The 17368-nt window shown below is 38.0% G+C and overlaps 1 protein-coding gene across 14 annotated transcripts in view; it reads left to right on the top strand.

Annotated features, from left to right (window-relative positions):
• Positions 1–1822: 1822 nt before the first annotated feature.
• LOC137135678 (citron Rho-interacting kinase) overlaps positions 1823–17368 on the top strand; it is a 41275-nt gene continuing 25729 nt past the window's right edge. For 4 of the 14 annotated variants that reach the window (XM_067520111.1, XM_067520112.1, XM_067520105.1 and 1 more), the window contains exons 1-7: positions 1828–2185; positions 8378–8521; positions 8740–8859; positions 14249–14419; positions 14998–15051; positions 15204–15257; positions 15919–16059. In XM_067520111.1, the coding sequence (XP_067376212.1) occupies positions 2108–2185; positions 8378–8521; positions 8740–8859; positions 14249–14419; positions 14998–15051; positions 15204–15257; positions 15919–16059 (762 nt within the window). In that variant the 5' untranslated portion in view covers positions 1828–2107. Of the gene's footprint in view, positions 2186–6317; positions 6438–8377; positions 8522–8739; positions 8860–14248; positions 14420–14997; positions 15052–15203; positions 15258–15918; positions 16069–17368 lie in introns of all 14 variants that reach the window. The other 10 variants (XM_067520109.1, XM_067520103.1, XM_067520104.1 and 7 more) reach the window with 7 other exon arrangements.

The raw sequence follows: 17368 nt of genomic DNA, 5'->3' as shown, positions 1-17368 counted from the left end.
GGCAGGTCTAGTTTTAATGTATCATTTATTGTAAGTACACAGTTACCACAACATGTTATCCAGTAGCTGCAAAGCCTTGAGAAACTGTCAGGCTACAATGATATACTACCAACATGCTGTAATAGTATGATCATGTAATGGCATAAGCAGAAAGTATGTTATATTTCTAAATGACATATGTTTTTTAATTAAGTATTACATGTCTTTAAAACAAGTGTTAAGTAGGTAAACTGTCATCCTGGAGCCATATGGGGAAGTTTTTAATGTAGGACTCTTCCTGGATGTGTTTGTCTAGATACACACTTCCACTTAGATTACAGTAACAGGGAAGAAAGAAATGTTGGTAAATCACTGGATTTAAAGAGAAAAAAAATTCAAATTCAGAGAATTCTTAGGATGAGAGATGGATGAGAGAAAGTGGAGGGGTGATATGATTACAGGCTAGCATATGAAGCTATGCTTTCTCGGCCCTAGGTACAAAAAACCTAAAAAAAAACTTTTATTCTACAACTAAGCCAAGAATGTGACATGCTTTTGTTAGTACACCAGTCATACAAATCTGATTAGCAGCCTGTAGGGAGCATAAGTGAGTACTGCACTCGTGCACTGTCTGCCACTGATTACTGTAACACTTACTGTTGTTACAGTAATGTGCTTTCACCTTGTGAGCATTTTGTCCCTTCTGTTGCACTAATGTAGTACTACTTGCCAGGTTATGTTCTGCCATCTGTTACTGTGTGTGTGTGTGTGTGTGTGGGTAGCTTGCAAATCAGTAACACAGTGACACGTCACTTGCCTTATATTAGCATACAAACAAGTAAATTAAGGTGAGCCTCATCTAGTGTGTCAGATACTTCAGATCTGACAAGTACCATATTCCTGCTTACTCTTGTACATTAAAACTTAATAAGCTTTTACATTGCTTTCTTTGTACATTCTATCCCAGTACTTTTAAAATATAGTGTTACAGAGCTATAACTTTCCGATATATTGTGTGTGTCATATAGCAGGAATGCAGTGTAATTGCTTGGAATCCAGGCAATGATATAAGAGCAGTTTCTAACATGGTGGGAGAGAGGGGGAAATTTTGTCTGTACAGGTTTATGACTTATTGTTAGAAAGCACCTGTTGTGTCTTGCTGGGCTTTATATGAAAGTACTAAGAATACTTTTATAGCAACACAATGAACTTGACAAGAATTGAAAGTGAAAAGTATGTCTCAAGACTCAAAACTCCATAACTCAGAAAAATGGTTTTCATAATCCAAGTAAATAGGATGATTGATGAATTTATACATTATGTCCTACAGCAATGTCATTACATGTTATGAATCAGACATTTGAAAGTAAATGTTTTTCCTCTTCTGTGAAAGGAGTAAATTGGGCTAAAGTAAAAAACTTATCAAATTTTATTCAGAAATGCTTATAATGTAATTTCTGAAAAAATATTCATGTTGCACTTATGTAGCATCTTTCTTCAAAAAAGAACTGTATCATTTCCTTTCTGTCATTATAGTTTACTTGCACATAAAAGCAGAATTTACTATTTTACTGATTATCTTGTCATTATAACTCAATGCTCCTACTCATTTAAACATGGTTTAGTAGGGGTGTTGTGTTTAGACAATAATGAGCTGCACAACTGAAGGACTATTCGGTAGCTGACTCGAACATACTGTAGTTTACAACTATTGAGAGCAGAATGTTAACGCTCTCTTTCCAGCTGCATACATTAGTGTGATTAGTGATGGCTACTGCAATACAGGGAGAGGAAGAATGAGTTAGGGGATGGTAAGGATACGCGGGTGACTGAGAAGAGAGAGAGAGAGTGAGCGCTTCCGCTCACTCTCTACAGTATGTGATCACTGGTTTACTGCATTACTCTACAATGCAATTTCTCCGTATTCCTCCTCTCCCTCCCTCTCTCTCTCCTTTCTGTTAGCAGTAATATGTAGTCGCTCATGCTGCCTCACACAGCTTTCTGCCCTGCCACAGCACATCTCTCTCTCCCCTCAGCTCCACTTTCTCCCGAGTGAGGATGACATCCCCAAATTTGATGAACCAGCGAAGCTCTCATTCTGGCTGGTGGCTTCCGAGGGAGACCCCGCATGAACGGGCTTACTGGACGAGGAAGTGCCGTGCCTAAGGAGCTTCACAGAAAACCTGTCAACTGTAGCAGTCTCCGAGTAAGTGTTACACTATTTCACTCAGTCCATCAAAGATACAGAAGGGCTTGAGGGCAATGACTTTGTCAGGGAAACAATGAAAACAAGATCTGTACTGTGAATTGCTACAGTGCATTGTATTTTTCCCAGCCTCAGCAACTATCGCCTAATTGATTGACTAACACTACAGCTGAAGAATTATGGAGTGAGTGAGATACACTATTAGCACCGAGCTTATGCAGCATCTGTATCTTGTCTATTATGAGTGCGCGCTATTCTTGGTCACGACACTGAAATGCTATGTCTTTGTTTGCCCATCTCTCTTCATTGCTCTGCTTACTGTAGCATACATTCATACAGATGGCTGTCACTCCCTGGGGTAGAGTTTAAACTCTCCACTGTTTGTATGTATGTATGGTCATAATTAGACCACTCATGATATTAGCAGAAATGAGTTGAATCAATATCAAAAATGGAGAAGTTTGGAGACAAAGTTTATCTATGATGCATTATTTTCCAAATGATCTCAACTCATCATAAGCTAGCTGGAAATGTGCTGGAGAGTTACGGTTGAGATTTAATGCAGAAAGACAGCTGAAATTATAAAGTCTGTGGGAAAAAAGTATGACAACATGAAGATTGTGGTTGGAAAAATATATCTCTATGGTAACACCAGGTTTTACCAAGTGTAGAGGAGATAAAAAGGTTTTGCTGTTTTCTTTCTGCCATCTCTTCAGCTGGATCACAAATTACAATACTGACAGGATGTTTGACCAAAAAATAATAAATACTAAATAATACTAAGATTGTGGGAGACAGAGAAAGAAAATTTATGATAAATATAGATTGATAGATACACTAGATGCTTTATAAGTTCTCAGACTACATATTCTTTTAATGTAATCTTTTAGCTCACTCTATAAGTTAGGTTGACACAGACGATCATGTGGTCTGCATGTTGATTTGGCACAGGTTTTTTATGCTGGATGCCCTTTCTGATGCAAGCCTCCCAAATTTTATCGGGCTTCGGACCCGGACTGTGATATATGCAACCTTGTGCAACATCAACAGCTCATGTTGGGTAGTTTAGGTATGTAATGTCTTGCCTGGGAACACATCGGCATATTGCCAGGTGCCGTCAGGCTGCGAACTGCTGAACCTAAAGTCAGTGGGCGGCCACTCTACCAAATGGGCCACATCCACCCCATCTCAAAATATTCTGAAAAGTCTCTGCCATAATAACTGTGCTGACATGTGTGTTTGTTGGAATGCAGTTACCTGTTTGTAGAAGTAAACCAAACTAATGATAGATGGCACAAAGGGAATGTAAGACACCTGTCCGTAGTCATAAAGAAACCAACTCTCTACAGAACAGCTCTATCAATGTTAATGTGATGAGGTGTAATAAGAGAGAAAGTACTGCTTCATATCCTCAAGTGTCATTTTCCCAAAAGCGTCTTTAAGAAGCCCACACTGATCCTCTTTGTCATTTGGATTTGTGATAATATGATGGTCTAGATTTTTGAAGTGCTTTCCCAAGTGCTCAACATACTTTTATAGATGGTGATATCCAGTGAGTTCGACCACCTTAAATTTCAACTTAAAAAATGACAAATTATAATTGCATTGAATTGCACAGGTGGTGATAAAATTGTGCCTGATCGGTGTATAACTCCAATCAATATGTATAGAATTATAATATCTGCATTTATTCTTTGAACAAGGTTATAGTTCCCTAATCTTTAGGAACCTTATGTTTTTAGTAAATATCTCACTCCATTTTAGACAGCAATATTACTCATTTGTATTCATAATGGCAGTAGGCATAAAATGTACCTTGGGTATATGTGGAGTGCATGGAAAGCTCAAACTAGGAGGCAAAGGATTATGAGCTTTATCTAAGAGGAGAATCTGTGCCACTACAGTGTGGCAACAGGTCCGTGATTCACCCACTGCCTACAGCCCATACAGTAGCACTGGCCCCTGGTCATCCTGCAGACTGAATGTAGAGCAACGCCATGACTGGGATGCAACCTTTCTCTTCTCTCCTCCTCTTCAACAACTCTGACTCATGCCCCAGCACACAATATTCAACCCACAAAAAGAGCTCCTCAACTGAGTTGAAGCTAGGGTTCCACTGTAAATGTTACTGGTCTGTTGTTGGTGAACTCTCATAAACAAGCAGGATTTGCTAAGCATCTCTGAGTGCTGTAAATATAGGTGCTGTAAATATATTGCTTGCATTCATTGTAAAAACAAGCAAAAACGTAGGTTTGTTTTCTGGAGTGTAAAACAAATACATGGAAACAGCATTTGGAAATGCAGCCATAGTGTAGATTGGGCAATTCAGTTGTCAGAATGTCTTGTTGTTGTAAGGAGGTTTTAAATGTATAGTTATTAGTAATTGGTTTCAGGGAGCTAATTATTGCAGAGGAGGAGCCCAGCTGCACAGTCTGTTAGCTCAGCTCATTATGGGCAGTCAGCTAACGCTTCAGTCTGGGAGGAAGACAGCCAAATCCAAGTCCCAGCTGGTGTTTCATGCTAGGATAGTACCCTGTAACCAACAACTTTACCACTGGCTAGCTGATGAAGTTCTTCGCATTGTTAAGAAGTATAAAACACCAAATCATCTAGTGTTGCAAGAGAATGTACAGTTTGAGATTCATTTGTGGATTTCAGGTCTCAGATCTGCCAGGAGATATGAACCAGGGCAAATAAGGCTTTTGAAAATCTCACCTGCAGGGTTAAAATAGGTTCTCTCTATCCACCTAGCACATGCTTTCAGAACAGCAAATACAAATACAATTTTGATATCTTATCCAAACCAGACAACACTATTATGTATCATTGATGCACTGTGCCTACAGGGTAATCAGCAGGTGCTATAGCTCACCTCAAGAAATGTTTTGCTCATGCCATCACTCATTACAAGCCACCTGCTTCTGCATCATGTTGTGCCAATCAAACTGGAAAACCATACAGAATTCTGGTGCAGCTTGAAAACATGCTGTGTGGCCTGTTGTGTGGCTGTACAGCCCACCCCCAAAATTACCCTCAAGGCATAATGATTACATCATTCATATTTCTGGGCAAATATCAGTAAGTACCAGTGTCATCTCTAGAGACTCATAATGTCTGTTCTTCAGCTGCAGTGTCTGTGTAGTTTTGTTTTTTGACACATGTGCCACTGTATATGATCTTCTAGGCAGCTTGGCCTGTCACAGACAGTATAGACAAGGGAGCACACAACAAATGATACAGACAATATACAGTAACTAATGAGAATTCACATCAACACAATCATGGAACAGTAACTACATAGCAATGCACTACAGTCTACATGTTATTTAAGCTTGAGTTGAGCATGTAACTGTAGGGAAGAGTGGGAGGTAAGCCTCTGCTTTTAATAGATATTCTTCCTCTGTCGCTCATTCTTCTGACTGCCTCTTGATCACGAAAGTTGCCAAATATATCCAGTGGTGGTAAAAGAGGCTGTTGTGTGAATATGAGCAGGCTATTTATAGTCATTGTTAAGCTAGAATCAGAGCGCATATTTGGCCAGCACAGTATGGGTCTCCTGTGATATATTCAGTACCAAAACAGTGAACAGCATACTTTATCTGCTAGTGATCTGCATAAACACGTTACTTTATAAACAGAATAAGTGCTAATGTTTAAAGCTGTGGAATGACTATGTGTCATGTGAATTTCTCACGTCTTGTATGCTTGATTGCTAATTGCTGTTCTTGGTATTAGAGCCAATATTAGAGTCTGGTTTTGAAATGTAGGACATATTTGCTTCATTAGCTCTTTATCATCAACCTGACCTATTGAGTTTTGATTACAGTAATTGCAACTGCGATCTAGGGCTTGCTAGTTATTGTTTACAAGTCTGAAAGGTAAAATTTTAGTTAGACAATGATGTGACTTTTTATGAGTGTCAAAGAGCATATAGAAAGAAAATTATTCCAATTAACAGACTGAAAATAGTGGTCTATACTGTATGATTATAACAGAGTTAAGTGTTTTACATAAGTGCACTGACTCAGCCCTTCAGTTTTCAAGAGCGGTTGTGCATAAAGACTATTTTCTGTCATGTTTCTCTCCCCCTTCCCCCTCTCTCATCCTTTCTTCATGCTCTCTTCTTACACAGATTAGTGGCTCCATCCATCAACTCGCTAGATAAGAGAGTTTTCTTTGGAAAAACATCATTACGTCAAAAACACAAAAACAGAATTGCTGGACACATGTCACAGGTATTACTCTTAACATGGTAAGAGCTTGATTCCAAAGCAAGCTAAATCAGCTATCAGTTTGCCTTTATGCTTAACTTTTGCTTTTAAGTCCACGCCTGTGTGTGTGTGTGTGTGGGTGTGTGTGTGTGTGTGTGTTTCTTTTGTTTGTATCTAAGTATGTGAGTCTTACTTTTTTGGAGCATGAGGCTGTCCTTGTGCATTTAAACATGTTAACATCTACAGTATAAAAAATAAGTCATGGGTGTATAATTAAACAGAGAACAACTTATAGTATGTTTGATTTTAAACGTAATGGTGTAATTAAAAGTGAAAAAACCTTCAAATTAAATGACTGCTGCTGTAGGATTATTCCATGGGTTTGACAAAGTATGAGGTACTGAGGCAGTTCCCATAAATGGAAGAACTGTGAAAAGATTAAGGTCAAATTAAGATCATGTAAGCAAAAAGAAACCAATTAAGTTTATTTGTGATTCACCACAACACAATACATATTGTATTCTTTCCCATCTGGAAATTATTTACAAAATCTTCATCATCTTTTCCTATTTAAAAGAAAGAAAATGCTAACTATATCTATTTCCTTTTAATAATGTCATATTGATGCTTGCTTTGCTAAGGAAAATGCAACAAATGATGTGTTAGATGTGTTAGTCCTGGGCGATAAAGCTTTTTCAGTGGATTTGCTAGCAACTCCATTAACTATGACAAATCAATGTTATATATAACATTTTGTCTTGTAATACTAACAAAACACCAAATGTAAAATTTAGCAGCTAATTAATAATGAAATAACTGTAGCTAGGTGGAATGGTTCGTTTAGAGGAATATGGATTTATACACGAGCACTAACGGAACCATTTTACCATCTGGTATACATACCACTATAAAACATAAATGTAAAATCTAAGAACAGCAAACATTGCTGACTTGGAAGCCTGTATGATTCGCAAACATAATCCATCAATGTCATGTGAAATTGTCTGGTTTTGGCTACTTTCCCATGCTTATGTAAGAATGTTAAAGACTGGCCAGTTGCAATGCATTGTATCCTACAAAAATATTCAAACTTGCGCATGTATATACTGAGCTAAATGAGAGTTTGTTTGTATAATAAATCAATACTATATGTTATCAGATTACGATACAACAATTTCGAGCTGTCTCTTAAATGTTTGTAAATGGCACATACATTTTTGATTATATCTGGTCTTTCTGTCAAGTATTGTTGGATTTTTATATAGTGATGAGCCACCGGTTTTACCGGCTGGAGCCCCATGCTGTGACACTGTGTTGTTATGAGCATGTGTCTGCATTCTGACTGTGTGTTAGTGCTGCTATACTCTAAGCACTGTGACTGTGTATCAGTGACTGTGCTGCCAGCCCTGCTGTTTCTCTGGTTTCCAATGTTCCTCAGGCCTTGTAATGCTGTAATGGCACGTCTGATTGTATCATCACTCACTACCAATGCCATGTGCCACCAAACAAGAGCAGTCCTGCACACTTGCATGCACACATACAAACACGTTTGTCTTTCTATAACTGTGAGGACAGCTATTGGCATGTCCCAGCACTTTACTATAACCTTAACCATCACAAATGCCCAACCCCCACCTTTACCTGGCCCTAAACTAAATCAAATTACAGACTTATTCTTAAAACTGTCTTAATCCTCACAAAACACTTTGTGGATCACCAAAATGGTCCACAATAACACAGTCTCTTCACAATATCAGTGAACTAAATACAAAAATCTGTCCACACAACTGTTAAAGACACAAACACACACACACACACTGCAAGTTATATTTTAGACAGTAAGAACGTATGGCCAACAAATCTACACTCAGGGGAAATGCGGTGTACTGTATGCATTCAGATCCTTCAGGGCCACATATTAATTAAATTACACTAAGCTATCATGAAAAAAGCTTGTTTAATTTTATGTTGCTCTTTCCAGGTTGAGCAGGACATTTCACTTGTCCAGAGGAAGATGTCTGACCTTGAGTCAGTGCTGCAGCAGAAGGATATCGAGCTTAAGGCCTCAGAAACTCAGAGGACCATCCTGGAACAGGACCTGGCAACCTACATCACAGAATGCAGTGTGAGTAGCCTTTACTACTGTGTGCATGTGTGTGTGTGTGTCTGTGTGTTTACAAGTCAAAATACATGTGTATTATGTTTCACTTTTACAGATGCAGTATAAATTTGTGATAGCATTTGAGATTTACAGATATAATTTGGATGGATGAAAACATTTCACAAATATGTTCCGTTTGTCATTTTATCAAGAGATCATGTGTTTGCGTGTCTTGGTTGCAGAGCCTAAAGCGTAGTTTAGAACAGGCTCGTATGGAAGTATCACAGGAGGACGATAAAGCACTACAGCTCCTTCATGACATCCGGGAGCAGAGCAACAAGCTTCAAGAGATCAAAGAGCAGGTAGGACAGAACCTTGGATGTCAAATTATGGTTCAGACTATGCTGTGGGCTCAAAACTGAATTAACACACAGTACTTGAACTCGTTAATTTATGAAACATTACAGTTATGTCATTTTATTGATGTTTTACTGTGTAGAAATACTGCCAACTCACCAATTGCAAGGTTGGCAGTCCATGTTGCAGTGTTTTTGAGTAAGACACCTACCGCCAAGTTGAGCCTAGTGTGTGTGTGTGTGTGTGTGTGTGTGTGTGTGTGTGTGTGTGTGTGTGTTTAACATTTGTAATCTACTTAGCATAAAAGTGTCTGCCAAATGAATACATGTAAATGTATTTGAGGGTGTATACTGTGTGTATACTATGCATGCATTAATCAGAAATGTCAAAAGAAATACTTTTTTTTTCAAATTGGCAGTCAGATGAAGCAGGTCAAGTCACAGGGCACAAGTGTGTGAATGTTAATTAGACAGGCAAATGTTGGAACCCTCCCACTTTTTGTAGATGTGCAGCAACCGTAACACTCAACACCTACAGCATGTGCAGTACACCTCGTGTTGCATTATCTTCGAAGGATATATCAGTAATAATAAGGAAATTATTCTCCTTTTTACAAAATGATACACAGCATAAGAATCCAATTCATTTAGTGAATTATTAAAAGTTATTCTTTGTAAAGTAACTTTAAAATAATTGAACAAAAGTTTAATTAAGTTTGGTTGTAAGAAAAGACACCCTACTGCATTTTTCAGACTAAGTTGATTATTGAACATTTGTCAGATTGGGTGACCACATTGTCAGTGTGGTCAGAAATAATTGTGAAAAAGGCAGTGGAGCTTTAATGTACATGTAGTCCTTAATTACTGAAAATGAATGTGGTTGCATGTATGAGTATGTGTAAGTGTGTGTATGTGGCAGCAATAGATTAAGCTGTTACAAGACTGAGGACAACACACAGAAAACATGAGAATTCATAGTCCTGGCATTATGTGCCACTTTTTCTTAAAAAAAGTAATAGAAATGCAACCTGTTTTTCTCAGCCTACACTAGCGCTGGTTACCAAGCACTGAATACATTGTGCAATGGTTGCTATGGTGATGAGAGCCATATACCTACAAGTGAAGAGAGCACTGATGCAGTGGGCAGGCTGTCGTGATGAGGTGCTGGGGCCTTAGCTCATACTGTTTGAGAAACTGAATTTTTGACCATTACTGGATAAAATACATTTAATAATAATATATATATATATATTATTATAAGAGGATTGCACCCTATCCTTCATATATATGTGGGTGTGTGTGTGTGTGTGTGTGTGTGTGTGTGTGTGCGCGCGCATGCCCCTGCGTGTGTGCATGCGTGCATGTATATATATTCAATATTAGTATTTAATATTAGTTATTAGTGCATGCACTTCAAGTTACAAAATTGTAACAACTGTTTTAAATGTATTGTAGTTCAGAAATTACATTAATACAATATAAAACAGTATTTGATTAAAAGAGGTTTGCGCAATTCACCAGGACCTCAGAATAAAAATGCTGCATCTTTGTGAAAACAGTTTGTTTAACTGGTACAGACAGATGCCCCGCTATCCATGATCAGATGTGTTTAAAGCATGACCTCAATGCCTAGGATTTTGGATCTTCCAGCTATCCTGGGAGTTCTTATGGGTTTCCTCAAATTCTACAGGAACTCAAATTGAAGGCCACTAGCTTTTGATTGCTACACTTGAAGGGGAATTTAGAAGCCTGCTGCCTTTGCTGTATCCCACTGTCTCACTGATCTTTCTCCAAAAACTCCATGGCTCTGTGTCATTTTTGTCCTAGTCCAATGAATCATGGAAAAAAGAGAGGCTATCTGACAGTCTATCTTTGAAGGAATTCATAGTGCACATGAACATAGTGACATAGTTGTGTGATAAATAAAGGGAGGCTATAATTGGTTTAATGTGTATTCTGGACCATTTAAAGACTTGTAATAATAGCTTATGGAAGGCCTGAAAACATCTGGATGCTCCCAAAGCATGACTTAATAATGTCTGCATCAGTCATAGACAGAGAAGATCAAATTTTAGCGTTGTTATGAAAAAGGGCAGTGTTGGTGGTATCTTTCTTTGTGTTGTATGGAGAGGCTAAGGTCAAATTTAACACCAAGGTTTTTGGCTGTCAAAAGGTTATTTGCTGTTTTAGAAAACTAAGATTTTAGCCATGCAAGAGCCAATCCAGAGATACCAAACAAGTTGTTTCAGGAGTATAAAGTATTTTATGGTGTCAAAAGCTGCTCTGAGATCCAACAAGAGAAGCACAGAGGTGGAATCTAAGTAGAATATAATTTACCACTTTAGTGAGTGCAGTTTTAGTGGAGTGAAAGGACCTAAAAGCAGACTGAAAAGGTTCAAATATGTTATGTTTAGATATTAGGACTCTAAGCTATTCAGATACATCTCTACATCTCAGAAGAATGTGAGGTTAGAGACTGGTTGATAGTGACTTTGGGTGAAGATGAGATTTCTTCAGAGAGGTTAAACCATAGTAGCTTTAAAACTAGTGTGGACAATGCCAGTGGTAAGAGATAAAGTAAAAATATTCAGTAGTTTAGGTCCCAACACTGGCCAGAAATGTTTAGAAAGTTTAGCTGGTAGAGCGTTAAGAGTGCGTGTAGTAATGTAAATCATTCACTCATTATCACCACCTGGGATATTGTCTTAAATTTTGAAAGACTAGAGACTAATGAGTGTATATCATAATGCTCTAGTAAGTCATCTTACTCCTATTTTGTAAGAAAAAACGAATATGAGGAGCTTATTGTGTAGCTAATATCATCATTTGTACTGCCAAAAACTCAAGAATAGCTTGTGCGCCAAAGGGCAAGGAATTAAGAAATGTATTCTTTTCAGTAAGTCTGACAATGGTTTCAAACAGAAATCTATGATTATGTTTCTTTTTACTATTTAAGTGAGAGAAATATGCTGCTCTTGCAGTGGACAGAGCATGTTTGTAAATCAGCAAAGACTCATGCCAGTGAAGTTAAAGAGATTCAGATTTCCATTTCCACCATTTGCAGCTTCTGCAGGTCTGTTTAAGGATACATCTTTCTTCAGTATACCCAGGTGCAGAGCTTCTTAATTGTATAACTTCTATGGTGAGAGGTGCAACTGAATCCAGGAGATTAGACAAACTTGTGTTTATGTCACTGGTGTTCCTTGTTTGTTTTTGGTTTTTTTTGAAAGGAGCTAGAACTGCCTAAACAGTTTTGTGTTCATAGGGTAGGTATGAATATAGTTATTAGATAGCCAGTTTGACATTTGCGGTGTGATTTGCTGCCAAAGTGACTGCTGGATCTCTGCTCGCCAAGATTAGTTTGCCAGTAGATAGTTTTTGGCACAAGTTAAATGCTATGCTATCAGAACATTCATAACACAATCTTTGTCGGGAAATGTCAGGAATTGTGAGTGAAGTTCATGGTGGTCACTAGCTACAGTATAAAACTATTCTTGTAACTGAGCACCTTGCAACTTGAGACTAAAATCTAAAACCTTCTCAAAAGAAAGCCTTCTCTGTATACATCATGATTAAATTAAAAAACTAGAGTCTGTATCTATAAATTTATAAGGATAGTTTTCTGCTCATGCATATTACATTGCTCTGTAGTGGTGCTGCACAGCAGGGTATTTACGCCAGCTAAATCCAGCACTTCATCTTGAAAAGCATCTGTCTCCCACGCTATGTCATATAACTGCAGTGTTTATCATTTTCACGCAGAACCCATGCAGTGTTGGATCAACAAACAGTAGAGATTGGGGATAGATTCCTGTTCAGAGAAAAGCAATCTGTGCCAAAGCCATTAAGACCTGCAAACATGTGCAAACAGACAATTTTACTAAAGACAGAGCAAAGAGAACACCACACTCTCCTTATCTAAGACAGCAAGAATATTGACAGAGGGAAGGTGCAAATTCATTTATGTTTAAGTGAAACTTAGGGGTTAACCTATTATTTGATAGTTTACCACCTTTGAGGCTGATTAGCCTCAAAACACAAAAGTTGTCGTTTGATATTTCTTTGACATATCCTGTTTTTGAAATAAAAATACTTTTAGTCAGACTCATTTTAAATAAACTCTCATGCACAGTAAATTCATGCATATAAATGTATGTGTTTTATGGTTTATGAATAGAAGATTGTAGAGATTGTAAGGAGCCTCAAGATATAAAAGAAATATGAATTTGAATGTCTCTTCCTGTTCCTGGGGTGTAGTAAATATGTAAAGCATCAAAGTAAATTGATAGTGTTAAGTCTGACTTCCTGTTTTTTGAGGAATTGTGTAAGTTTTCAATCTGCTTTCATGGAAATGTTTTTAATATCAGTAAATGATTCACAATAGCTAAAACAAGTGTTGAATGTATGTTTTATAACATGCCTTTTCAGAAAATATATTGTTTGCTCAGTTTTCTTTGCTTTAATTCCCTTACACAGACATTACACCCCCACCTGACCCACACAAATCAATGCTTACATGTCAAGGACACAATGGTCTAACTAGTAGGGGAGTCCCTTTACCCAATGATCCAGGGGTGCTTCCTTTTCCAATTAAGCATATAACTTATATAACTTAGCCTTGTTGTAATCATGTCTGTTACTGTCTCGGTTGTCTTAATACGTGTCATCTGAGCATCCGCTTCCCTGGATGCAGAAGGATGCTACTTTTATTAGTGTGACAGACAGGCTGATGTGTCCTGCAAGCTGATGAGAACGTTCAAATTAGATCTGTTAAGCAATGACAGATACTGTTAAGCGGACATGTGCATAAAGTGACTCTGGCTGATGCACACACGTTCTCTTCACAGTGCATTCTGTATTTATTGACTTTATTTTTACCATCGGTGTGGTATGCTTGGACCAGATCTTGTGTGTCTTCTCTATTCCTATAAGTGTTAGAGAATTTGACATATATTATATTGGCTTATGCAAGCATTTTAATTACCTTTACTATGCTGAAGTGTTTCCATCCTGGTAAATTTGAGTGTGCTAGCAGCATATCTCAAATACATATCTTATTAATAAGTTTGCTCTTATGAATGATGTAGTGTCTTCTGACAAGAACATTTTCTTCAAACAGCACTGAGGCTGCTGGAGGACTCTTCTTTACATTAGACATAGATTAATCACTCTACTTTCCAAACTTTGCCGTAGCAGTAGAAGGGCACCCTAATGGCTGCTAAACAAATATAGTCAAGCAAATGAAGTACTTATAAGGGGCCAGAATTCAAAAAGGCTCCCAGTCCATGCACATTTAACAGATGTATATACTCTGATACTAAATGGCATCTACTGGTTACCACTATTGTCTCCTTCATTTTCTCGTTCATGCAACTTTTCTGTGGTCTTTGTGCAGGAGTATCATGCTCAGCTGGAAGAGATGCGTGTTTCCATCAGACAACTCGAGGAGGATCTGTCGGCTGCCCGTCGCCGTAGTGATCTGTATGAGGCTGAGCTGAAAGAGTCTCGGCAGGCCAGCGAGGAACTAAAGAGGAAAGCTGCGGACTACCAGCACAGGATGCAGAAGGTCCTCACTGTAAAGCTGTTAATGATTCTGAAATGTTCCACATGCAAGTTCGGTTTTAGAGTAAGGCTCACAGTGTAGCTCATTTTACTAGTGGGATGCTATTGTGATATACATCTATCCATTATCTTTACCTGCTTATACTGTTCAAAATTGTGAGAGACTGGAGCCTTTCCCTGCTGTCACTGGGTGAGAGGCAGGGTCCATCATGGAGAGCCATTCACTCTCAGGGCTAAAACAGAAAGACATACATAAACAGACAAATATAATATATGCTCAAATTCACACCTACGGGCAATTTAGTCATCAATTAACCTAACATGCATGTTTTTGGACTGTGGGAAGAAACGAAAAGGAATACCCAGAGAAAACCCATACAAGCACAAGGAAAACATGCTCAAGAACACAAGCACAAGGAAAAAAGGGCCGCTGCCACGAGGTGAATTGATCTAGCGGCCTTCTCGCCACGAGGAGACAGTACTAACCACTCCATCACTGTGCTGCACAATATTGTGAGATTTACCTGTTAATTATTGATAAAGACAATGCTGTCTGTATCATCATTTCTTTTATCTTTACAGGCCAAAGAGCAAAGCAAAGCAGAAGCAGAGGAGATGATCAGCAAATTAGAGAAGGTAGTTCATAAAGTTCATTAAAATAAGACTCTCAGATTCGTGAGGGTGCCAAAAATATTTCTATGCAAAGACTAGGCAAAGAAAAGTTCATGGACAACAAAACACTAGTAGCCAATATTTTCATACAATAATGACTGTGTATTTTGTTTTAGACCAACAATGAGCAGCAGACAAAGATCCAGGAGCTTCAAGACAAGCTTTCCAAGGTAGACTATTTTTGCCAGCAAGATTAATGAATAATTTATTCTAGTCTGTGCTTCCAAACAAGAGATGTAATACCATTTAGCACTTTCAGATGGGTGTATAAACTCCCCTTTGTCTCTCCCAGGCTCCTTTCTTTTCTTTTTTTTGTTTCCATAAAACGTTTAATTAGTTTCATGACTATGATTTACATTCTGCCAAGATTATATGGGTTTATAGTGCTGATATTCAAGGCTGTCATTCTACATGTAGGATAGGTCTACTTCTAACTTAATTCAGACTAGTTTAAGAAATTCCTTTCTTCATATTTAGTTGAAATTCTTAGTCTCAGTTCTTTTAATTGATATACTGTACACCAAGCACCTGCAACATTAAGTGTACCTAGTGGTTTTAACATTTTGGTGGACACAGGTCAGTAGGGTAACATTTTAATGCTGCCCATGATTGACAGCTATGAATGTAGCTTACTGTGTATAAGAACATGTAGCCAAAGACTAGTCAGAATGCCTCTGGTGACCCCTTTTCATTACAACATGTCACTGATGTATTCAATATTTAATCTCCCATGTCACGTTCTATCTTGGGTTGAACTTTGTAAATTGTAATGTAAATAAAGTAATGTTTGTGTAAAACAGTATGAGCACATGCTTTTTTTTTCATCCTAAGGCATCGAAGGCTAGTGTCGAGGCTACAGATCTCCTTCAGACTATGAGATTAGCCAAAGAGCGCATAGAACGAGATCTAGAGAGGCTACAAAACAGGGAAGACTCAAGTGACAGCCTCCGCCGACGCCTCCGTGAGACTGAGGTACATACAGTTAAGTACAAATCTTTGCATCCCCATATTTTGAAACGGCAAAAAAATTCAAGATTTGTTTTTCGTCAGTAGTATCGAAATGGTCAAGGAGTAAAAGAAAGTTAATATAATGAAAATTATTGCAGTGGAACAGCTTGCATTCCCCTTTATAAAATGTTCTCCAATACTTTGCATGTCCTTGCTTTGCCTTTAAAACAGCCTACAACATTTTTGAGTTTAACAGCATTTGTTTCCTTACAGGTGTAATTTTAATCAATTCTTCATGATATTTTTCCTGGTCCGACAGATTGCTTGGCTGTTTGCCACATACAGCCTTTTCTTTTAATCTGGCTACAGGTTTTTAATGATATTTAGGAGACTGGGAAGGCTATGGGAAAACACTTACCTCAAACCATTTCTCAGTTGACTTTGTGCTTTGGATCATTGTCTTGTTAAAGGATCCACTACATCTTAGCTTTTAGGCTTTTCACTACTTGTAGAAGGCTTCACTTTAAAAGCTTGTGATACTGGGCTTTATTCATTCTCCGATCCACTTTATGCAGAGATCCAGTGCCTGATGCAGGCATACACCCCCAAAACATCAGCAAGCCTCCACCTTGTTGGACTGTGGGAGTGGTGTTTTACTTATTTACTTATTGACAGACTTTTTTCTTGCTACATATGTGTACCAAATAATTAAACTTTAGCCTCATCAAACCACATAATCTTCTTCCTAAACTCATTTGGTTTGTTTTTATGCTCCTTAGTATACTCAGAGCATGCTGCCCTCTGGTCTTCCACTTCTTGGACTTAGTGTGTCCTGCTATCCCTAAACACTTTGAACTATTTCAAAAATCCTCTCCAGCTTTATGAAGGTTAACCAATTTTATTGTGAGGTCTTTTGAAGGCTGTTTTCCTGATCCCGCTGTTTTTGTTGATCAGCAAACTGCTTCACACTTTCCTTGGAGATCTCCCCACTTGCAAATTTATAGTGCAAGCCCAGTTTAACAAGCCTTTTGCCACTTATGAAGCATTAAGTGTTGACAATCCTTTTAAAGGATCAGACACCTGATTTAACATTTTAATTATTACTTTATCAAAGGGGAACCAAAGTTTTGCAGTGATATAATTTTCATTATTTTACTTTAACTTGTTCATGAAAACATTCTTTATTTTACTCTTTTTTTCCATTTCAACATAAAGGGATGCAAACTGTTTTACTCAACTGTCCTTACACACCTCCTGAATACACAGTGCACAAAGACGGCTCTGGATACGTGTTCTGGCCTCCTGCTTGTTGCTTTTCATTATTCCGTGTCTC

Source organism: Channa argus, chromosome 11 (genome assembly GCF_033026475.1).
Source record: "Channa argus isolate prfri chromosome 11, Channa argus male v1.0, whole genome shotgun sequence".
In the NCBI taxonomy this organism is placed as follows: Eukaryota; Metazoa; Chordata; class Actinopteri; order Anabantiformes; family Channidae; genus Channa; species Channa argus.
This window is presented reverse-complemented; position numbering and strand designations above follow the sequence as displayed.